Source organism: Neomonachus schauinslandi, chromosome 3 (genome assembly GCF_002201575.2).
Source record: "Neomonachus schauinslandi chromosome 3, ASM220157v2, whole genome shotgun sequence".
Classification (NCBI taxonomy): Eukaryota; Metazoa; Chordata; class Mammalia; order Carnivora; family Phocidae; genus Neomonachus; species Neomonachus schauinslandi.
In genome coordinates this window covers 144,841,010-144,866,104 of record NC_058405.1, presented here as the reverse complement: position 1 = coordinate 144,866,104, position 25,095 = coordinate 144,841,010, and the positions used below count along the sequence as shown (strand labels likewise).

The 25,095-nt window shown below is 35.0% G+C and overlaps 1 protein-coding gene across 1 annotated transcript in view; it reads right to left on the bottom strand.

Moving 5' to 3' along the window:
- The window catches only part of ZNF804A (zinc finger protein 804A), a 275,098-nt gene that overhangs the window by 2,722 nt on the left and 247,281 nt on the right, over window positions 1–25,095 (bottom strand). The window contains 2 exon segments of the mRNA XM_021703228.1: window positions 1–529; window positions 2,766–2,896. Of these exon segments, the coding sequence (XP_021558903.1) occupies window positions 1–529; window positions 2,766–2,896 (660 nt within the window).

The window sequence follows — 25,095 nt, the reverse complement described above, 5'->3', positions numbered from 1 at the left end:
TGTATCTTTTTCACTAGAAACTTTTTTCATCTCTTGAGTGTGAGCAGTTTCTTTGTCAGTGCACATTCCTTCTGGTGGATGGAAAGAGTTAGCTTTCTCCTCAGAACTCAAAAGCACATCTGTTGGTGAAGATGGTTGAAGATGACAAGCACCGGGGACAAATCTCCTTTTTCTGCTAAATCCTTTTTCCACAGAGCCATCATCATTGTATTCGGAGAAGGCTGCAGCTGAAGACTCCAGCTTCACAGATGCTTTCTTTGGAAATGCAAAAGAAAAGCCAATTTTGTGTCTGTGAATTCCTTGGGCTTGATCCCCAATTTGGTTATTTTTTGCTGTATAATTATTTGCACTTTCTGGATCTGCTGCAACAGTGGTAACATCTCTAGTATTCTCTTCACTGTGAATCAAAGTATGTTTGAAATCTTCCTGGTTATTAACTGAATCCACAACAACTCTTTGGGAAATTTCATTGCAATTTTCTTTCACAGTAACAGTTGTTGACTTGAACATGGGGCCACTTCCAGGAGCACTACAAAAAGAAAAGTGTATATTAGGTAGGACATTTTTGAGGAAAAAATTTTCAAACATTTATATTTTAGAAATGTCATTATAAGATTTCTTTTTCAAATTTTAAAATCTTCGTAAGAGAATTACTTTCATATAGTATAGTTCCCTTCCATAGTGCTACAACTGCATTTAGTTATTGGTTATTGTTTGGGATAAGTTGGTCATGCTCTCTTGAAGTTACTTTTATAGCTGTCAACAGCAGTGCCAGGGACACTCCTGTGTTCTCAACCAGTTCTTCCTGACCAAGATTCTTTAGACTCATGGCTTCTTCAGTGGTATTTTGGAGTACTGTAGAATCGCTAAAATAAAATTATTTAAATTCACAAATACTTAACATCATTAATACTATGGGGAGAATATGAGAAAGTTTTAAAAAAAATAGGACTTCAGAAGGGCTGGGAATTCAGTTCAATAATTCAATTCAGCCAATGTTCACTGAGAGTCTACCCCAGACAAAGAGGAATGTTGCAGTGCAAAATTAAGTAAGAGATAATACTAACTTTAGAACTTTTTTAGACTTGCTATTCTTAATATTTAAAAATTACCCTGAAGTTATAAATAATATCATAATATACAGTAAGTATAGGACAAAAGAGTATTTACTTAAGATGTAATTTCTACTTATTTGGCATTGCAGTACACCATAAATAGTGGGTTCTTAATAAAAAGAACTATACTCTCTGGCACATAAACAAGGAGCTACCTAAATGTCATCTTTACCGGAACAGAATCATGCTGTGCAGAATTTTCCATTCTATTAAATTTAGTTTCTTAGAAGTTATAAATGCCTTCTTTATCTAATCTGTAACACAATGGGCCATTTCACGGCCGTACTCGATATTAAGAAACAATACTGCTTCTTATTTTGCACATCTTTAGAGGCCCCAAATTAATGGGAAAATTGTGTACCGTGAAATATGTACTGTTATTGAAGAAAGTAATTTAGATAAGAAGTTTTGCTTCTTTTTTCTTTTTTTTAAAGATTTTATTTATCTATTTGAGAGAAAGAGCACAAGCAGGGGGAGCAGCAGAGGGAGAGGGAGAAGCAGGCTCCCCGCTGAACAGGGAGCCCAATGTGGGGTTCATCCCGGGACCCTGGGATCCATGACCTGAGCTGAAGGCAGATGCTTAACTGACTGAGTCACCCAGGCGCCCCAGTTTTGCTTCTCGTGCATATCTTATTAATAACTCTAGTTTTCTCAATGTGTTAGAATTTACATTTGGAAATGCTACTTTCAGACATTAAATTGCACATGCCCTATGATTCCCTATAACATTAACTTGCACTTGTATAATTTTTCACTTTTTACCACAGAGAGTAAAAATATCTGGTTGGTATGATTGAAGAGCAGTTGTGTTTGTTTTTAGCAGTTCCCTAGAGAATTCAAAATACATTTAAATTTTATCTTGATTTTTCCAAACTTGACATCCCAAAGAATGTTATGATTTAGCAATATATTCCCTACCACTATATCCAGTATAAAATAGATTTACTATTAAATAGTTTCATTTTAAACAATAATAAAAGAGGCCTACTTATTTTGGGGTAGATGGAGAGAACACTCTAAAAAATTGTCTTCTTTTTCGAACAGTTTCCTGGCCTGAATTATAAATTCTGAATTGTAACACTATAACTGTTCACTGTTAGAAGCAGGTCAAAGTGTAAGATCTTTGAACTTCTAATAGTTGTTACTGTTTATTCACAGTGAAATTAATTTTGACTTGCCTCTGAAGTTCATAGGGTCTTTCTAACCTTTATTTTTTTTTTATAAAAGATACTTTCAAATAAAAGTTCTCCAAATTTTCAATTAAAAAATAGTTCCTCTCAAAACTCCTTTTTTAACAAAGGTCATGAGATGGTGCTTTGTTCTCTTCTTCAATCAAATATTTTGAATTTCCACTAAGGAACAGAATGGCTTTCAGCTAAGTGTAAATAGCAGAGTAATTTGAAATTAATTTTTTTTGAAAAGTAAAATTATAGGAATATTGGCTTTATATTGAAATGTGCATTAAACAGGTCTTTGCATAAAATTCAAATTCAAATTACTGTCTGCAGCCCACAGAAAGCCATGAAAATGTGAGTCTCTTATTCTGGGTATAGAAATAAATAGAATTGTGCCCTTTATTTCTATGTCTTTTTTTTTTTTTTTTTTGGTCATTATGTTTTAAGAAAACTTAAGATTTCATTGCACACTCACCACACAGTTTCCTTTCTTAGCTCAGCCAGCTTGTGCAGGCGTTGGAGTGCCTTTTCCTGTTTTCTTTCATCTTTCCTGGATTTAGATGCTACATTTCGAGCAAATTCCCTTTGTTTCAGTTCTTTGAGCCTCTATTAAGAAATATGGAAATGATTAATAGTATTTGGCTCTATGGCAATGTTAAAGTTACTATTATTATTGTGGGAATTTTCCAGTACATTCTCTTTGACCTCATCTAAGGAAAATACATTTGTGACAGTTCACTTCTAGTAAAAATATTTTTTCTATCTTTGACTTGTGAAAATGCCAAGGTATGTTATTACATTATATTAAGGATATAGCTAAGCCTTAGCTAAATTGAAATTGAAAACTTTCATCTCTGCTTACTGATTCTTCTGCCAAGATTCTGTGGTTAATTCACATCAAACTGTTGGAGTCTTATAAACCCCTAATTTTCAAACAAATTTAATTAGCTTGTATATTTCAGTTATATATAATAAATTTCATCATTTTGAGGCACTGTATATTAGAAAGGTATGTGGGTCTTTTCATATTTTCTAAGAAGAGTAAATGTTTTATGTTAATCCATAAGGCAAATAACCTCTATTAATGTGATTTAGAACAATCCCTCCCCTCAAATATCAGGCACATTCCCCAAATAATTCAAGATCTGGGAAGAAAAGTGATAGTGCTTTTTAGAAATTCTTTTTACATTGGGCATATTTTTCATCTGTATTAAAGGAGCTCATTTTTGGGGTTGAAAAAGTTTTGGCCAGAAAAAGAGAATGTCAACTTGAATAGAATTGATAAATAGCCATGTATGTGGCATGCTTACAGAGAAACCAAAGAGGTCCCATGTCCCAAATATTTTCAATATAGTCTTCTACAGAGAGAGTATGTTAAAAATAATTAAAGTACTATTTTTTTCTCATGAAGGCTCATGGTGTTATGCATTTGTGATATGTCAGAGTCTTCAAGTAGGACTCTTAAGAGGATAAAGCATACACTGATCACATTTTTATGAAGTGATTGAATAAAGTCTTAATAAATGACTCATGCATATACACTGGTGTATGCCAGGAGGTTATAACAATGCCTGGTATATAAAATACCTGTTCCATAAATAGCTGTTGATTTATATGTGAATCACTTAGACCCTCCAAATTAGTAAATTTCTCACCTCAAAAACAGTTGGTCATACTGAGGAAATAATGTCAGACGCCTGGTGATCCTGAATTATATCTACTTAAGTTCACCTACATAGGACCATAGCTTAAGCTTCAAATAATATCTAATATTTTAACTGATGGGATTTATATAAGGTTTTTATATATACATATATATAAATTATTCCAGAATAAAGAATAATGATTTTAAAATAATATAGAATATGATCATAAAAAATATCTAGATTTAGAGTATAATAGGGCAAGAAAGTTTTAGCTCTAAATTTTAGGTATTCATAATCTTGGTCACCTCTATTTCCTAAAACTTTGAAGTCATATCAGGCCTTATTCAACAGAGAGTTATTGAGCACTAGTGACAGTCACTCTGTTAAAATGGCTGGGATTTTTAAAAAAAGAGTAAACAAATGTCTTTACCTTTATATGGCTTGTGTCTGTGTGTCTGTGAGTATGTGAGTAAGTGTATGTGAGTGTTTGTGTATATGCATTTTGCAGAAATAAGAGAACACACACAGGAAGAGATAATAGCAATCATTGATTGAGGTATTTTTATTGTGCAATGTAAGGACAGAAGAGGTGTGCCCAAAAAATCCCAAGAAGGTTACCTGTGAAAAGTGACATCTGATTTGAATCTTCAAGGATATAAAAAAACATGAAGAAGGAGGGTTGGATGTTGGAGGTGAGAGATTATTTCAGGGAAATTTTGTGTAAATGTAGAAATAGGAGCATGCGTATTCTAAAAAAAAAAAAAATGCAGGTAGAGAGAAGTATGGTTAAAACAGATTGTATGTGTAGAGGTGATGAGAACTAATGAATTACAGGGTCTAACCAAACAAACTATCACATTATGAAATGTGCCTGGAGGAAACACTGAAGGATTTTAAACAATGCAATGCTACAATGGGATTTTCATTTTATCAAGAATCATTTGGGATCAGTATGCATGAAATTTTGCCATGGAACAAGATTGAAGACAAGGAGATGCATAAGTAGGATACTACAGTGGTCTAGGTAAGAAACACTAAGAACCTTTTATAAGGCAGTTGCAGTAGGGAGAAAAAGCAGACTTGGTGACTTATTTGATGTGCATAATTGAGTGGCCTAAAGGATATTACCTTTACCATGAAATACTACCTGCCATTGTAAGAAAGAGGCATTCAATCAAGAGAGGGTTTTGCCCTAGGAGGAGGATGTTAACAGAATTTGAAAGAAAATAGAAGCTAGATTCTCTAAAATAAACACTTAAAAGACTCAAAGTGCCAAATGAAATAAAGCAAAAAAAAAAAGTTGAAATACCAATGTAAAATTGTTCAAAAAATTTTTAACTCTTATTTATAAATAATGATATTTTAACAAATTGAGACAATTTATTTCCTATAAGATCCTTTGGGAGATGACAGATGACAGACCAGAAAGTTAGACTTGACTATTTTTAATAAATTCTTTAGGATATAAATTAATTTCTATTATATATGTGTATATATAATAGTAAGTTAAAAATATAATGTTTCTAACAAAAAGCAAAGCTTTTCTAAAGGAAGTATATGAAATGCCAAGGATTTCACTATTTACTGTTTCAAATTAACCATTATGATTTGAATTACCTGTTTCCATTGACATAGTAGTTTTAAAGATCAAAGAGTCCATCAATTACCAAATGCCAGTACCCAGTTGTGTTTTCTGTGAATAAGTGAGTGATTGACATGGCTGGAATAAGACTCTAGATGTGCATTTAGAGAACTGTGTATATTTAGAATGTATATGTTGCTTTAGTCTTGTAGAGGTTGTCAAGAAGCACCAAGCTACTCTGCTCTATGGTTTTCAATCTGTGCTTTTAGGTTGGGCTGACTTGGCTGCGATGCATATATCCATTTATCTCTCAGCAAGTATTAATTGAGTGTACATTGTGTGTCAGCTGTTATTCTAAGCATGGTTGATACATCTGTGACACGGAAGAGAAAAAGCCTGTTTGTTTCTTGAAATGTTCATGAGAGTTGAGAAAGACAGACATTAAGACATATATAAATTAGTTAGTTGTATACTTTGGGAGATAGTGAAAATTTTGGTGGAAGAAAAAGTTAGAGTGCATGCAGCAAGGAGAGGGATACCAACTTCAAATACAGTGATTAGGGAAGCGTTTCCATTAGGTGACTTTTCTGTTTCTGTTTAACAATGACCGTAAACTTAATAGCTTAAAACAGCACAGATTTATTATCTCACGGCTTCTGTAGGTCAGTAGGCTTATACTTTGCTCAATCAAGGTGTTGGCCAGGCTGCATTCTCATCTGCAGGCTTGGAAAAAATCATCTCCCAAGCTCCCGGAAGTCATTGGTAGAATTCATTTCCTTGTGGTGGTAGGACTGAGAGCCCTGGCTCCCGACCACCTGACAGCCAGAGCCACTCTCAGCAATTGGAGCTGACAGCAGTTTCTTGCCCCATGACCCACTTAGAAGTCATCTTACAACATGGCAGTTTCTTCACCATCAGCAAGGAAGAGTCTCCATTCTGCTGAGACTGAGTCTTATATAACACAATCTATATAAATAAGCAACCTAATTAATGGAGTGATAGCCCATTGCTTTTTTCCTATTTTATCAGTTAGAAGCAAACCACAGTTTCTATCCACATTTCTTACAATGGAAGACTAACTGGGGGTTGACTCAGGGTGTGTCCCCCATAGAAATTGTGTCTCCTCATTGACAAAGTGATATTTGAGTAAAAACTATGCTCTACTCACACAGAACAGTCAGAGTAAAAGGAGTAGTGAATTGCAGATTATTTTGTTTTGATTACTGCTCTTAGCTGCATGTTAGCACTGATGTTCCTTAGCTGCAAGTTTATAAGGGGCAGGGAAAAGAATGATCTGAACCACAACACTAGGCAAGTGACAGATGATAGAGGAGGAGAAAACTCAGGTCTAGTTTCCAGATGGTTCTGCACTATATGCAGGCACCACCCAGAAGTGGACAGTGCAGCACTCCAGCCTTTTTCTGGGACATTCCTCAAGTACAGTGATGAAAGGAAATCCTCCCAGTGGACAGACTTTGGATCAGTGAACTGTTGTTCATTTTGCTTGGGAGGAGAAATGGCCAGAAGAGATACACTGATTCATGGGCTGTGGCCCATGGGTTGGCTGGATGGTGAGAAACCTGGAAGGAACATAATTGGAAAATTAGTGACAAGGAGGTCTGGGGAAGAGGTATGTGGCTGGATCCTTCTGAATGGTCTGAAAACTTGAAGATATTTGTGTCCTGTGTGAATGCTCCACAAAGGGTCACCTCAGGAGAAGAGGATTTTTATATTAATGTAGATAGGATAACCTGTTCTGTGGATACCAGACAGCCTCTTTCCTCAGCCTCCCCTGTCACTGCCCAATGAGCTCATGAACAAAGTGACCATGGGGGCAGGGATGGTGGTTATACATGGGCTCAGCAACACGGACTTCCACTCATCAAGGATGACTGGCTATAGCTACTGCTGAGTGCCCAATCTGCCAGCAACAGAAGTCAGTACCTAGCCAAAACAAATGAAAAAAGAAAACAAAACAGAAACATACTCATAAATACAGAGCACAAACTGGTTGTTACCAGAGGGGAGGTGGATGAGATAATGGGTAACATAGGTAAAGGAGATTAAAAGGTACAAACTTCCAGTTACAAAATAAATTAAGTCATGAAGGTATAAGGCCAGCAGAGGGAATATTGTCAACAATATTGTAATAACTTTGGTGACAGATGGTAACTAGACTTACCATGGTGATCATTTTATAATGTCGAATCATTATGTTGTATACCTGAAACTAATATAATATTGAATGCCAACTTCAATTAAAATTTTTTAAAGATAAACAAAAAGTGGAAACAAAACAAATAAAAAACAGTGAGCCCTCAATATGGCACCATTCCCAGGGGTGATCAGCCAGTTCCCTGGTGGCAGGTTGATTAAATTGGGACAGCTTCCTTTTGAAAATGAGTATTTTGTTCTTCCTAGAGTACATGCTTCCTCTAGATATGGACCTGTACATTCCATGTAATGCTTCTGCCAAAACTATAGTCCATGGACTAACAGAATGCCTTATTTATCATCACAGTATTCCACCCAGCCTTGTTTTTGATCAAGGAATTCACCTCACAGCAAATAAAGTGTGACAATGGGCCTATGTTCATGTAATTCACTGGTTTTATTGTGTTCCCCACCGTCCTGAAGTAGCTGGTTTGATAGAATGGTGGAATGGCCTTTTGAAGACTCAGTCACAGCTCTAGCGGAGTGGCAATACCTTGCAGGGCTGGAGCACCATCATCTAGGAGGTTATATATGCTCTGAATCAGTGTCCAACATATGGTGCTATTTCTCCCATAACCAGATTGAAAGGTTAAAACTCAAGGGGTACCCATAGGGATGGCACCACTCAATATTATCCTGAGTAACCTACTAGCAAATGTTTTGCTTCCTGTACACACAACCTTACGTTCTGCTGGCCTAGAAGTCTTAGTTCCAAATGGAGGCATAATTCCACCAGGAGACACATCAATGATTCCACTGAACTGGAAGTTCAATCTACTACGTTGCCACTTTGGACTCCTTAAGCTGCTGAATCAACAGGCAAAGAAGGAAGTTGATGGGCTGGATGAGATGATATGTCCTGGTCATCAAGGGGAAATGGACTGCTGCTCCACAATGAAAGTAAGGAAAATTATGTCTGGAATACAGGCAACCCTTTTTGATGTCTCCTAGAATTGCCATGTCCTATGATTAGAGTCAATGGAAAGCTGCAACAACCCAATTCAGGCAGGATTATTAATAGCCCACACCCTTTAGGAATGAAAGTTTGGGTCACTTCACAAGAGAAAGAACTGCAACCAGCTGATGTGCTTGCTGACGGCAAAGGGAGTAGGTGGTGGAAGAAGGCAGATATAAATACCAACAACAACCATGTGACTAGCTACAGAAATGAGGACTATAATTGTCATGGGCATTTCTTCCACATTTTATTATGGATATGAATATATATATATATTATGAATATTTATGAATATATATAACCTTTATTTTCTTCCTTTATCCTCTTATTCTATAACATAAGATGTATCAAATTTACATCATAGTATTTAAATATTAACTTTACATCGTAGTATTAAAGTTCCAGGGTATCAAGGAGAAGAGTGAACACCACCCAACCACTTTGCATCCTCTTCTGAGGAGTGAATGTGTTTTTGGTTGTAGGCAGCATAGTTGTATCATGTTATGAAGCATATGACCTGTCATTACCTTTATGTGGAGATTCACTATAGTTTAAAGTGTGCCTATGGGTGAGAAGTTGACAAGGAGTGGACTTGTGATGGTTAACTGTATGTGTCAACCTGGCTAGGCCATAATATTTGGTCAATATTTGGTCAAAGCCAAGTATTTGGTCAAATGTCCTGATGTCACTGAGAAAGAACTTTTTGAATAAGATTAACCTTTAAATCAGATGAGTAACCAGATTTACTCATTAAACCCTAGGAAAGAAGATTACCTTCCATAATTCATTCAATCAGTGGAAGTCCTTACAAGCTAAGACTAAAGTTCCTGGGGATGAAAGAATACCTCCAGACAGCCTTTGGACTTGAGACTATAACATCAACTCTTTCCTGATTTTCCAGGCTGGTGGTCTGCCCTGCCAACTTTGGACTTGTCAGGCCCACAATTGTGTGAGCAAATTCTTTAAAATCTCTCCTTGTCATCTATCTATCATCTATCTCTCCATCCACATATGAAAAGTAAATGCACATGAAGTTCTGTTTCTCTGGAGAACCCGGATTAATACAGTTTTTCACCAGAGAATGGGTAGTCTGTGGTAAACCTTGCAAATTGCCTTCACTTTATCAATTATAACCTTCTACTTCGCATTATTAACAGAATTCCAATTTGGGGGCTAAGAAAAGTACTCAATTAAAATAGTTAAAATCCCAACCTCCTTTGTAAATAAGAGTGGCAAAGTGATACATGCCTCACTAACTGATGAATTGTAAGTAAATATCTCTGAGGAGGACGTCCCTGAAAAAAAAAAATTAAAAAGGAAAGTCTCATTAGAAGAAAAGTTCCCTTTCTGTGTTTTTGTTTTTTTTTTTAAACCCTGTCATTTGCTTCCTGCTCATGTGTAATTGTGAGTCTAAGATGGGCAGCAGCCATCTTTCAGTTGTGAGGCTATCAGCTTGGCAGAGAAGGTCTAGATGCTAAAGACAGCAGAGCAAAAAAATAAAAAGATTCCTGTTCCCTAATAGCATCGTTGAATTACTAGGACTGATTACTTATGTAGTTTGGGATAAAAAAAAAAATCCAACTTATTTGAGTTTTCTCTTACCTGCAGCTGAATATAATCTTAACTTATATACTCAGTGTGTGACTGGATAATTCACTTCATATTCTTAGACCTTTGCCTCTACAGATGAAGATGCTGATGATATCTAAAGTTCTTTCCAGTTTTTACACTCTAAGATCAATGTTTTCAATGCCATCATTTATGCTGGATTTAGATGATAGTAAATAATTGATATAGTTAGAATAATAAGAATTACCTTGTTAGGTGGTTTCCCTTCTACAAGTAAATCCATTACTGCTCTGAATTGTTCCAATACTGCTGTTCCTAGTTTTGGATTTCTTAGTAAGTTAATATATCACCCACTATGAGTGTTTCCACAAGTTAAAAATTTCTTTTGAATTCCCAAGAGTTGTTTCTACCAAGAACTATTTTCAATGGCTTTTGAAAAACTAAGTAGGATTACTATCTTACATAGAAGTGATACCCTCAAAGAATTACAACTCAATCACCATCTCTATTTCCTGAATCAATTTGGCTCTCTTGGAAGACACTATGCAGTGGGTACTATTAGAATATTAGCAAATAAATTTCTTCAGAGAAGGTTAAGATATTCAAGTGAATGGTATCACACTTCATTGTGTAATTTCCTTCTAGTCATTATTTAATCAATGGCATTATGCTGAGTGAACCTGAGGAAAACTCTTTAAAATTTCTTTTCCCATTACTATCATGAATGTGTATCATTTGGACATTTCTCAGGGCAGCATTAAAAGCATCTAATCTCTTAATGGCATATCAGATCTGAACAATATCTTTCCCCAAGGCCTCTCATTCTTTAGATTCCATTAACTCAAGTTTCTCTTTGTGGACAAAAACTCATTCTAGTTCTAATATAAAAGTCATTGTAATCTGTATGTGTTCTGTCTAAAACTGATTTTCCAACCATTCAGTTCATTTTCTTAAGTGCTGGATCAGAAGAGTCTCGTGCATTGTAAGTGCTCATGAATGCTTGTCAAACTGAATTGGCACAGGATGGCAGTGATTAATTTCCTCATATAATAGGAAGCTTTGAAAATTTACTAACAAAAATCTCAATAAGATCTTTGGTAGTACAAGGGAAGCAATGGAAACTCTGGTATAAAAATGTTGACACTTATATTTAAAAATACATAAACAACTTGAGGGACCTGAAATTGAACAATAGTAAAAAATTATGGTTTGATTTTAAAAGGAAATATCATACCGCTATTACCAAGAAGAATTGTAAAATATTAGGAATATTGTTGTATTATGCTCTTTTTAAAAATAGCATGCTAATAATTTATAATATAATCAAATGTATCTGTACCTGTAGAGTAAAAATTCCAGAAAATATGCAACATATTGAGATTTCTCTTTGTAGAATAAAATCAGAAGAACTGTACTTTTATTTTCCACTATATGGTATTTTTCCTTTTTTTTTCTTAGTAGTATGTTTTACTTTTACTTTGAGAAGAGATTTTTAAATTTAAATTTGAAATATTAAAATTAGATATATTTAAAAACTGAAATAAAAATTGCCATTATGTGGATCGTCTCATCATATACTCATATCTATGGTCTAATAATAACTGAATTGTTCCAAATATTTCTAAGCTCTCTCAACATGCACAAGTAAATCAATATAACCCTCCAAAAAGACAAAATCAAACTCATGAATTTTTATGTACAGAATTTTTAAAAATATGAAATTATTTGTGGATTAATATTTTTATCATCTCTTTGGTATAAATATAGTGGAAAATAATATATAGGGACAATAGTCAAAATCTGTGGGAAATACAATATTATACTACAGAGATATAGATACATCTCTTACTCTTTCTTTCTCTCTCAAAAATGTTTATATATGTAATTGTAAGTGACTTATCACTTCACATATAATGAAGAAATTATGAGTGAAGGGTCAACAAACATTTTCTACTCTATGGAGGAATTTACTTTGAAATAACTTTATGGCTATGTTTCTTAGACATGTAATAAAGGCAGAATATCAGTTGTGTTATTAGGCAGTTTTGCTTATGACTGAAGATAACTTCTGTTTGGAAAATTATGTTTGGGTTGAGAAGAATGTGAAGGATTTATTAACACTTGGTAAAAAGCTGTCACTGGTGACCTCCCTGAGTGAAAACTAGATTTGTCTCTTCTCGGAGCCATACAAGTTATACCCACGGGAGCCTTTAGCAAGAGAGAATAGTTCCTATATGTGAGATATGGCTCACATATCTACCCAATTGATCCCCTCTCTTGGCAACTAAATTGTAACGGAATGCCAAAGGACAGAGCTCCAGAACTGCTGTGGGAATGTGAAGATCCCAGCTGGAGAGAAAACACCTGTTATGATATGATGGCCTGTATTTTTTTTTTTTTTTTATTATGTTATGTTAATCACCATACATTACATCATTAGTTTTGTTTTGTTTTGTTTTGTTTACCTTTAAGGTTTTGGTAACATTTTTTTTTCTGATTTTTTTATTATATTATGTTAATCACCATATATTACATCATTAGTTTTTGATGTAGTGTTCCATGATTCATTGTTTGCGTATAACACCCAGTGCCCCATTCAGTACATGTCCTCTTTAATACCCATCACCAGGCTAACCCATCTCCCCACCCCCCTCCCCTCTAGAACCCTCAGTTTGTTTCTCAGAGTCCATAGTCCCTCATGGTTCATCTGCCCCTCCGATTTTCCCCCCCTTCATTTTACCCTTCCTACTATCTTTTTTTTTTTAACATATAATGTATTATTTGTTTCAGGGGTACAGGTCTGTGATTCAACAGTCTTACACAATTCACAGCGCTCACCATAGCGCATACTCTCCCCAATGTCTATCGCCCAGCCACCCCATCCTTCCCACCCCCCACCACTCCAGCAACCCTCAGTTTGTTTCCTGAGATTAAGAATTCCTCATGTCAGTGAGATCATATGATACATGTCTTTCTCTGATTGACTTATTTCACTTAGCATAATACCCTCTAGTTCCATTCATGTTGTTGCAAATGGCACGATTTCATTCCTTTTGATGGCTGCATAATATTCCATTGTATATATATACCACATCTTCTTTATCCATTCATCTGTCGATGGACATCTTGGCTCTTTCCATAGTTTGGCTATTGTGGACATGGCTGCTATAAACATCAGGGTGGACGTACCCCTTCAGATCCCTACATTTGTATCTTTGGGGTAAATACCCAGTAGTGCACTTGCTGGGTCGTAGGGTAGCTCTATTTTCAACTTTTTGAGGAACCTCCATACTGTTTTCCAGAGTGGCTGCACCAGCTTGCATTCCCACCAACCAAAATATATAAAGAACTTATTAAACTCAACACCCAAAGAACAAATGATCCAATCAAGAAATGGGCAGAAGACATGAACAGACATTTTTGCAAAGAAGACATCCAAATGGCCAACAGACACATGAAAAAGTGCTCAACATCGCTTGGCATCAGGGAAATCCAAATCAAAACCTCAGTGAGATACCACCTCACACCAGTCAGAATGGCTAAAATTAACAAGTCAGGAAACGACAGATGTTGGCGGGGATGCAGAGAAAGGGGAACCCTCCTACACTGTCGGTGGGAATGACCTGTATTTTTTTAAATGAAAATGTGTTGTATCTCCAGGAAGCTGGATTTTTAGTATTTACTTGAGCACATTATTATCCCGAATGAAATTGGAATTGGAGATATATCAAGAAATTGCCCAAACTCTACAATTTCTATGGTGATATCTTCTTTTTTTTTCTTTATTCCATTTCTCTTTATTCCATTCGAGCATACTAATTTGCCAACAACAGAAATCTGTTCCTTCTATTGCAGTGAAACAGCAGTAAATTTTGAACAGAAGTATACAGCAGTAGGTCTTCTTTTTCTTTCTCAAACTATATACTAATGCATTTTATTTTTAACATTTTTTATTTCAAGTTTTTCTTTAAATTCTAGTTAGTTAACATATATGGTAAAATTGGTTTCAGGTCTAGAATTTAGTGATTCATCACTTACATACAACACCCAGTGCTCATCCCAGTAACTGCTCCCCTTTATATCCATCACCCATTTAGTTCATGCCCCACCCACCTCCCTCTGTCAACCCTCAGTTTGTTCTCTATAGTTTAGAGTCTCCTATGGTTTGCTTCCCAGTCTCTCTCTCTCTTTTTTTCCCGTCCCCAATGTTCATCTGTTTTGTTTCTTAAATTCCACATATGATTTGAAGGGGCACATGCACCCCGATGTTTATAGCAGCATGATCAACAATAGCCAAACTATGAGAAGAGCCCAAATGTCCATCAACTGATGAATAAAGATGTGGTTAAGAATTCCTCATATCAGTGAGGTCATATGATACATGTCTTTCTCTGATTGACTTATTTCACTCAGCATAATACCATCCAGTTCCATCCACATCATTGCAAATGGCACAATTGTATATATATATATATATATATATATATATATATATATATATACACTACATATATATATATAATATCAGAAACATTTTGAGTTAAGTCAATTTAAACGTGTGAATAAGTATGTTTTTATTAATATAGCATTTCCTTTGTGTAACACACAGATATTAAGTGCATTTCTACAGGTAGAAGACATTTTAGAATGCACTTATATTTTATATTTTAGAAAATCAATATCATATTTCATTTGTCTGAATTTTCCAGTTTGATTCATATATTTGTTTTGCAGCAATGGTTCCTACATGTATATTTTAAAGAAATTTAAAAAAATAAATTTATAAAACTGCATGTAATAAATATTTTATTTTGTTCATTTTCATATAAATTATTAAAAATAAATGCTCTCAGTAGATAATTATAAAGGAATTAATTTGTCTTCTTAAGTCATTAGGTAGTTTTCTTAATGAAATCAATGGGATTGAGTCAATACTACTTCATTATTGCTTTCTGTTGACAACAGACTTGTTCTTGATAGAACAGTACAATTGTCTTCACAAGAGTTCTAAAAAGGCGTAATAAGAAAATATAGGTTTTGGGCGCCTGGGTGGCTCAGTTGTTTAAGCGACTGCCTTCGGCTCAGGTCATGATCCTGGAGTCCCAGGATCGAGTCCCGCATCAGGCTCCCTGCTCAGCGGGGAGTCTGCTTCCCCCTCTCATGCTCTCTCTCTATCACTGTCTCTCTCAATAAATAAACAAAAATCTTAAAAAAAAAAAAAAAGAAAATATAGGTTTATAACTTAATCACCTTAAGAGTTTGGGCAGCTTCCAAAGAAACTACTGTATTACAATTTTAAATTATAGAGTTCTAAGTATGGAAAAAAATGTTGGTGATATTTCACCTCCAAACACCAAAATTAGTTATAAACTTGGTCAAAGTAACAGAACCAAGGTAAGTTATGTTTTTTTGCTTTTATTTTTATGACTCCAATCCTAATCTGACCTCTTTTACTGGATATCTATTTAAAAATAATTCACTAAAACACAAACACTGGCAACTTGCATTCTGTGTGAACCCAATTTTGTGTCATCATGGAAAAATTATAAAGAACTGCTTGTTGTTTACTGAAAATATGTATTGTACTAGGTAAATAAAATACATTCAATGAAGTAAAATCTTCTATACTAAGTTTCATCTTTAATATGTGGAAGTGTTTAAATGTAGTGGTTTTAGTTGAGTTGTCTCTCTAAAGTCTGCTAATCTTAATACTTAATAACTATTAATATAGCTATCCTATAGCTCTAACCATGGATACCTGTCTATAGTAGACATAAGAACGGTCCCCCTAAGATTTTACCAGAATAAATTAATACCGCTAATGCCCAGAACCTGTAAATAAGTTACCTTGAATGGCAAAGAGACTTTGCAGATGTGTTTAACTTAAGGACCTTGAAAGAGGGGGATTTTCCTTAATTATCCAGGTGGCAGATATAATTATAAGCATTCATATAAATGAAAGAAGAAGCAGGATAGTCAGAGAAAGAGATGTGATAACAGAAGCAGAGGCGAGAAAGAGATAGAGAGAAAGAAAGATTTGAATATGCTATGCTGCTGCTGGCTTTGAAAATGGAGGAAGGGGGTTATGACCCAAGGAATGAAGGTGGCCTCTTAGTGCTGGAAAAGGCAAGGAAATGGTTTCTCCCCTAGCTCCTCCAGAAGGATCACAGTCCTGCTGACACCTTGCTTTTAGGACTTCTGACATCCAGACCGTAAGACAAATCTATGTTGTTTTAAGCCCCTACATTTGTATTAATTTGCTGTAGCAACAATAGGAAACTAATACAGTACCTAAGACATAATTATTTTCTAGCGCAAATTTACCATAACAGTATAGCATGTTTGGGGGAAAGATTAAATTCAAGCCACAAGATTGATCAGGAGTCTAGGATTCATTAACAGTAATCTGTATGACTTTATAAATCATATTATAAAGAAGTCTGTGTCCATATTTATTAAACGTAAGATTTCCTACTTTTTAGACTTCTTTGGAAAATCAAAATAAAACAACAAACTTGTTTATGCTTCTCAAACCATAAAATGTGGTGTAATCATATGACATAACTTGCCATTTTTATTTTTTAGATGATAAAACCTTTCATAATTTGAATCTGCAAGCTTAAATTTCTGTAAGCATTCCTTTATTACAGTCAACGATGTGAAAGTTTGTATTAAAATCTATCCTCTATTTGTTTAGCTTGTTATAGTGTTTGTCCCTGTAATGTCACAATGTAATTCAACAATATGATTTATTTCCTAGGCTTAAGACACTATTGAAGGTATTACAGAAGCAAAGAGATGGATAGAGGAATGCCTCCTAATATCAATATCAACAACATAAAATTTGGCAGAATAAAGTATATCATATATGGGATACAAAGTGCTATTTTTCAGAAGAGAAAGGTATCATATTTCTCGGAAGGGATTTTTAAAGAATCGTAAATGAGCTTTGGGTCATTGTCAAAAACATAACAACAGCAATAAAAAAAAAAAAAAAACAGAAAAGAGAATAAAGGGCATTATGGTTAGTTTTTAAGTCAGAAACGATGACGTCAGGATGTAGAAAAGAATGTTTAGAGTTTAACATAACAAATGTAGAATGGTGAGAGAATGTATGAGTTTTCTATTTCTGCCTAAAAAATCATCACAAACTAAATGGCTTAAAATGACACACATGTATTAGCCACAGGTTCTTCGGTCAAAAGTCGGACACAGAGTTTCTGTGTTGTGTGCTCAGGGTAGACAAAACTGAAATCAGGGTGGCGGTCAGACTGAGTTTTCAACTGGAAGCTCTAAGGAAAAATCTGCCTCCAAGTTAATGCTTACTGTCGGCAGAATGTAGTTCTTCGTGGTTGTAGGACTGAGACATCTGTTTCCTTGTTGGCTGTCAGCCAGAGACCTTTCCTACCAGAAGGGTCTGCATTCCTTGTCATGTAGCTCCTGCCATCTTCAAAGCCATCAACAGAATTTCTCATGTATCAAATCCCCCTCATTTCCCAAATGTCTGAATTCTTAGACAAGCCAGAGAAAACTGTTTTTAAAGGGCTTATGGGATGAGGTCAAGCACAATGAGATAATCTTAAAGTAAACTCATTTGGGATCTTAATTGCATCTTCAAATTCATTACACAGTAGAACATAGATTAATGCATAATTGAACAACTAGGAGAAGGTGAATGTACATAAGGGGCCAGGCATCTTGAGGTTCATATAGAATACTACCTACCACAAGAATAAAGCAAAGATGATATTAAAAAGGAAATTCATTACTCACAAGGATAGAAAGTTTCAAATATTGCATTAAAATGCTTGGGTTCTGTCCTATAATTACACAACATTGGAGCAATATCCACCTATATATATTTTTTATGAAGCTTTTAGTACTAACCCAGCAAATTCAAGTGAGTTGAAAAATGTGTGATTCAGCAAGTATTTTCCTTCCCTTTCTTTTCAGTGATTGAATAAGATAAAATAGAATTAAGAAAAATAAAAATAACAGTTCTTCAAACCAATAAAATGAGACAGAAGCAGACCTAACTAAATGTTTGAAGAAATCTGGATTATAAAAAGCCAAGGAGATGGCATGGATAGGAAATACAGATAAGGAACATGACACCCCAGAACACTGAGGTTAAGTGTGGTGATTCCAGAAGGGAAAACCAGGGAATCTGTAAGCTGGACTGAAAAATATAAAAATGATGAGTGAGTCTTGATGTGACAATCAGACTAGTTTTACAACTGGACTCTGAACAGCTAAACCAGTGGGTCTCTCCCAGCAAAATAAATACTTCTTACTCTCACCATGAAAGAGGGGCACATCTGTTCTAGGTAGGTATTTCCCATAAAATCCACCCAGATGGAAACATGTCTCTAAACACACTGTACCTATAAACACAAGGCCCAGAATCTGCACTACACTTGAAGGAAGAGACACATTGGAAACAAATTTATAGACTTCAGCTGTTTTTAATTACCCTAGCCCTGCTGCAGAAAAAAAATAATGAGAATGAAATGTAGTCAGTAATGTTGAATGATGGGGAAAAAATGCTAAAAATTCAAATTTCTGAGGGAAAATGATTTGAATCCAGAATTCTATAATCAAGCAAATTTTGAGAGCAAATGAATAATTTTTCAACCTGCCAGAACAAAAAATTTTGTTATCTGATTATCATAAATATGACTTTTTGTCAGAATAAGCCACAGTAAAAGAAAAAGGAAGGAGGGCATAAGAAAGGACAACATGAAATACAAGAGGGCAGGTGAGTAATATCAAAAAGACTCAAAGAAAGCTTGCAAGAAGTTAAAAGCAAGCCCTTGGAATCTTGAAGGCAAGGATAGTTTTCAAGCAAGAGGATTTAGTAACAAAGGGTTACATTCCCTTCTTTCTGTGTTCGGTTACCAACTTGGTTCTGTGAAAACGATGACTTCATCATAATAACATGTATACTGGTGTTGGGCATAAAAGGATTCAGTATAAAACAGCACACTGAAGACTTACTATAGTAGAACAGAACGAATAGTATTTTTTTAACATTTTCCAAGTATCTAACTTAAAAAACTGTGAAATAAGGGAAAAGTTAAAATGCAGGCATACTAAATTGTTTATCTTTTATATCAGTGGGTCAAGTATATAATATTTAGTACTGAGGGATCAAGAATTAAAGAAGAAAACATTTAAAGTTAAAAAGGAGACTACTAGGTACCAGATGGATAATAGTACACTTAAAAAACATTGGTGGATGGGGAAAAGAAAGAAAAATACTAAATTTTTTATCTTTCATAATGGGACATCAGAAATCAGGCTGAAATTAATAAAAAAATAAAAAATATATAATAATACATAATTTTAATAAGAAAAAAATTTAAAATGACTAAATTTGGTTACCTTTTATATCTGAGAATGAGATGGAGAGATAAAAATAGGAATTTTACATATAATTCTGGGCCATTCTATAGGTTATGATACAAGTGTATATATTTTATTAACAATTTTAAACCTGTTTTACATTTAAAAATAACTCAAATATTCAAATGGTCAGGAGCACACATTTAAAATATAGTACTAATAAACTGAAAGATATTATATGGACAGAATTTAATTATCCCTATATGATACTGTCTTTATTATCTTTAAACATAAAATGGCTCTATTTTATGAGACTGAAAAATGGCTCTATTTTAAAACCTGGTAAAGATACCTGGAGTTCCATTTCTAAGTTTCAAAGAATACTAATGAATTAATATTATAAACAAGCTCTCCATCAATCCTTGCTAAAAATAGTGCTAAGACTAAGTCATGACTCAATTAAAATTATTAAGGATGGATTAATAAGAAACTCGGGACTTAATTTTTTAATCCATTTTAGAGACAGTTATACATGATTAAAAGATTTTACCTCCTTCTAAGCCAATAAAGAAATTCCTCATTGAGTCAAAGAAGTAGATTTTACTCGCTTAGAAAATGTAATGCTATAATCATGCTTGTAAATTTCAATACATACTTACTTTCAAATGTCAAGCCATGGCCAAAAAAATTAATCAACTGGTTAGCTAGTAACCCCTCCAAATTATGTAATTGGATAATGATTGATAATATAGCACTGGATTCTCGCAAACTTTTGTTCTAATTCCCCATTCTACCATTTTTTAACTGTTTAATTAGTTTTCCTTATTTGTAAGATGGAGATAATAGTTACATCTACTTGATACAGTTGTGGTAAAAATTAAATGAACAAAAGTGTTCAAGACATTTAGCACCATTTCTGGCTTAGAGTAAGACTGCTTAAATGTTACAAACTTTTATAATATAACCTAGTGATATAACCCAATGTTATAAAGGGTGGGTTTCTAGTCTTTTGTATTTGATGAGCATTAATTTGATACACACATTCCTGGGGATAGTTGAGAATAAGAGACATAGATGTGGCTGATAAAACCAGAGTAATATGAATCTGCATGATTGGAAAACTGACCTACTATGGCACGAAGATTTGGCCAAGCTGCTGCTGGAGACAATTTACAACTCTTACAAGAAAATAGTTGCTAATGGCAGGAATTCCTTCTTTGTTATGTCTGAATAATATGTAAATACCACACCTTTATCCTTTCATTCACCAGTGGACACTTAGGTTGTTTCCATATCTTGGCTATTGTAAATAATGCTGCAATAAACATGGGGGTACAGATCTCTCTTCAAAATACTCATTTAATTTCCTTTGGATATATACCCAGAAGAGGGATTCTGGGTCATATGGTAGTTCTATTTTTATTTTTTTTTATTTTTTTAAGGAATCTCCACACTGTTTTCCATAATGGCTGCACCAGTTCACGCTGCTACCAACAGTGCACAAGGGTTCCCTCTACTCCACAATCTCAACAACACTTGACATTTCTTGTCTTTTTGATAACAGTTATTCTAACAGGCGTGGCTTTCATTTGCATTCCCTGATGATAGTGTCATTTGCAAGAGCATGGATGAATCTGGGGGATATTATGCTCAGTGAGATAAGTCACATACAGAAAGACAAATACTGTATGATCTCACTAATATGTGGGATCTAAAAAAAGTGTAACTCATAAAATCAGAGAGTAGAATGGTGGTTTCCAGGGGTTGGGGGGTGGGGGCAATGGGGAGCTGTTGGTCAAAGGATACAAACATTCAGTTATGCGGGATGAGTAAGTTCTGGAGACCTCATGTATAGCAAGGTGACTCCAGTTAATAATAATGTAATACTATATTGTATACTTGAAGTTTGCTAAGAAAGTAGATCTTAAATGTTCTCACCACACATAAGAAAGGTAACTATGTGATATGATGGGTATGATAATTTACTTGATTTGGTAATCATTTCACAATATATATGTATACATATACAATCATCACGTTGAACACCTTACAACATCATGTTGCACAATCAAAATATACATAATTTTTATCAGTCATACCTCAGTAAACCTGGAAAAATTCCTAATGAAGTGCCTCTGACTATTTCTAGGATATGCTGCTCATTGCAGGGGAGCAATTAAGACATAGTCTTTTTTTTTTTTTTAAATCTGATCTTATTTGATACAATGGTTTAAACTCTGCAATGATGCATTCCTTAGCTGAGATTCCTGGTCGGAGTAAAAGGCAGAGTGTTAGCACAAAAAACAACAAAAATTATGTCAAATAAATTTCATGTACCTCACAAAATTGGCTTTAAGCTTATAGCCTAATTAATAATAAATTAATTATTATTAATAATAAAGGAAACAAGATCAGTTACAAATGCCATGGTTTCTATAAGGTAAAAATAGGAACAAAAAACTCAGAAGTACAACTCAGCTGAATTGTGACCCACCAGGCATTTTCCATTTGAACTGTCATGAAGAAGACTCTTAAGTAAAACAATCAGCTACATCCTAGACACAAGGACAACAACAAAACAATACACTTTGAGACACTAGGTGACCAAATTTATGAGTTGCATATGTTTGTTTTTAAGCACATTTGGGGGGGGAAGAGGTAGCCCAACATGTATATAATCTGGAGATTTTTAAAAAGTCAAAATATACATATTGAGATATATATATGTATATATATATACATATAAATGGAAAATAAGAAATGTGTCATGCAATATTGCAAATATACATGCATATGGATAAATGATCTCAAATCTCACTTCTATTTTGAAAATACACCCATTATTACATAACAAGCTCTAAGCTAAAGATATGCAGTTAACAAAAGCATATAAAAGAAAAAATAATAAGTTGAAGAAGATAAAACTCATCACCTCCATGATTATTCACAGGTAAGAACAGTTTTCTAGAGTTTAAGATAATATTTAGAGCAAAAATATTAATAGTTTATTAAATCACAGAAGTCTTTCATACCAGAACAACCTATTCATGCCCTTAGGAATTAATAACCAAAGTGATAACCATGAAAATTCACCATTTGGTTCTCCTGCTACGTACAGTGTAATTGAACTATGGCCCCTGTTGGATGACTTCCCACCAACTTCTATAAGTGTGACTGAGCATGCCATCAGTACCCATGCAGACACATTCCTGAGAGACCTGGGGTTTCTATAATGGCTGAATTTGACTTAAAGGTCCCATATAAGCCTGGTCAAAGTTTTCATTATGTTCTGTTCCAGTCCGAGACTCTATCCACTCCAGTCTCCTTTGTTTTATCCCCATCCTTAGTAGATTTCATGTTTTCACTATAGTTTGAGGTTCCTCTTACTTTTTCTAGTTCCCTCTTCTATAACATTTATAGTCATTTGCTCCAATAAATATCTTAAATGTCCAATCCAGTCTTACGGTGAGCTTCATGGAAAACCTAAACAAAGCACAAGTTATGTCAGGAATAATCTGACAAAACAGGTGGCAAGATGGAGTTTTGTAACTGGTTCAATCACTGCTTGATGGGTAACCAGTGTGCGGGGTATGGCAACTTCTTGGCATAAATTGGGAGCTTCATTACTAAAGGTCTCCTTCCTGGTTAAGTGGGATGTCCTTGCCCTTACAATGGTTGCAGCATTTGAAGACATGGAGTGAATAATCCCTACAAGAAGGGCATCATTGGCCAGTTACAACTAAGTTATATGTAAATTCCACAAAGGGATAAAGAAAACCTAGAGCCACCCCAAAACTGCTAGAACTCATACAGGAATTCAGTAAAGTGGCAGGATATAAAATCAATGTACAGAAATCAGTGGCATTCCTATACACCAACAACAAGACAGAAGAAAGAGAAATTAAGGAGTTGATCCCATTTACAACTGCACCCAAAACCATAAGATACCTAGGAATAAATCTAACCAAAGAGGCAAAGGATCTGTACTCAGAAAACTATAAAATACTCATGAAAGAAATTGAGGAAGACACAAAGAAATGGAAAAACGTTCCATGCTCATGGATTGGAAGAACAAATATTGTGAAGATGTCAATGCTACCTAGAGCAATCTACACATTCAATGCAATCCCCATCAAAATACCATCCACTTTTTTCAAAGAAATGGAACAAATAATCCTAAAATTTGTATGGAACCAGGAAAGACCCCGAATAGCCAGAGGAATGTTGAAAAGAAAAGCAAAGCCGGTGGCATCACAATTCCGGACTTCCAGCTCTATTACAAAGCTGTCATCATCAGGACAGTATGGTACTGGCACAAAAACAGACACATAGATCAATGGAACAGAATAGAGAGCCCAGAAATGGACCCTCAACTCTATGGTCAACTAATCTTTGACAAAGCAGGAAAGAATGTCCAATGGAAAAAAGACAGTCTCTTCAACAAATGGTGTTGGGAAAATTGGACAGCCACATGCAGAAGAATGAAACTGGACCATTTCCTTACACGACATACAAAAATAGACTCCAAATGGTTGAAAGACCTCAATGTGAGACAGGAGTCCATCAAAATCCTAAAGGAGAACACAGGCAGCAACCTCTTCGACCTCAGCCACAGCAACTTCTTCCTAGAAACATCGCCAAAGGCAAGGGAAGCAAGGGCAAAAATGAACTATTGGGACTTCATCAAGATAAAAAAATAGTCAACAATACCAAAAGACAACCGACAGAATGGGAGAAGATATTTGCAAATGACATATCAGATAAAGGGCTAGTATCCAAAATCTATAAAGGACTTATCAAACTCAACACCCAAAGAACAAATGATCCAATCAAGAAATGGGCAGAAGACATGAACAGACATTTTTCCAAAGAAGACATCCAAATGGCCAACAGACACATGAAAAAGTGCTCAACATCGCTCGATATCAGGGAAATCCAAATCAAAACCTCAATGAGATATCACCTCACACCAGTCAGAATGGCTAAAATTAACAAGTTAGGAAACGACAGATGTTGGCGGGGATGCGGAGAAAGGGGAACCCTCCTACACTGTTGGTGGGAATGCAAGCTGGTGCAGCCACTCTGGAAAACAGTATGGAGGTTCCTCAAAAAGTTGAAAATAGAGCTACCATACGATCCAGCAATTGCACTACTGGGTATTTACCCCAAAGATACAAATGTAGGGATCCGAAGGGGTACGTGCACCCCGATGTTTATAACAGCAATGTCCACAATAGCCAAACTATGGAAAGAGCCAAGATGTCCATCAAAAGATGAATGGATAAAGAAGATGTGGTGTATATATATAAACAATGGAATATTATGCAGCCATCAAAAGGAATGAGATCTTGCCATTTGCAATGACGTGAATGGAACTGGAGGGTGTTATGCTGAGCGACATAAGTCAATCAGAGAAAGACATGTATCATATGTTCTCACTGATATGAGGAATTCTTAATCTCAGGAAACAAACAGGGTTGCTGGAATGGGG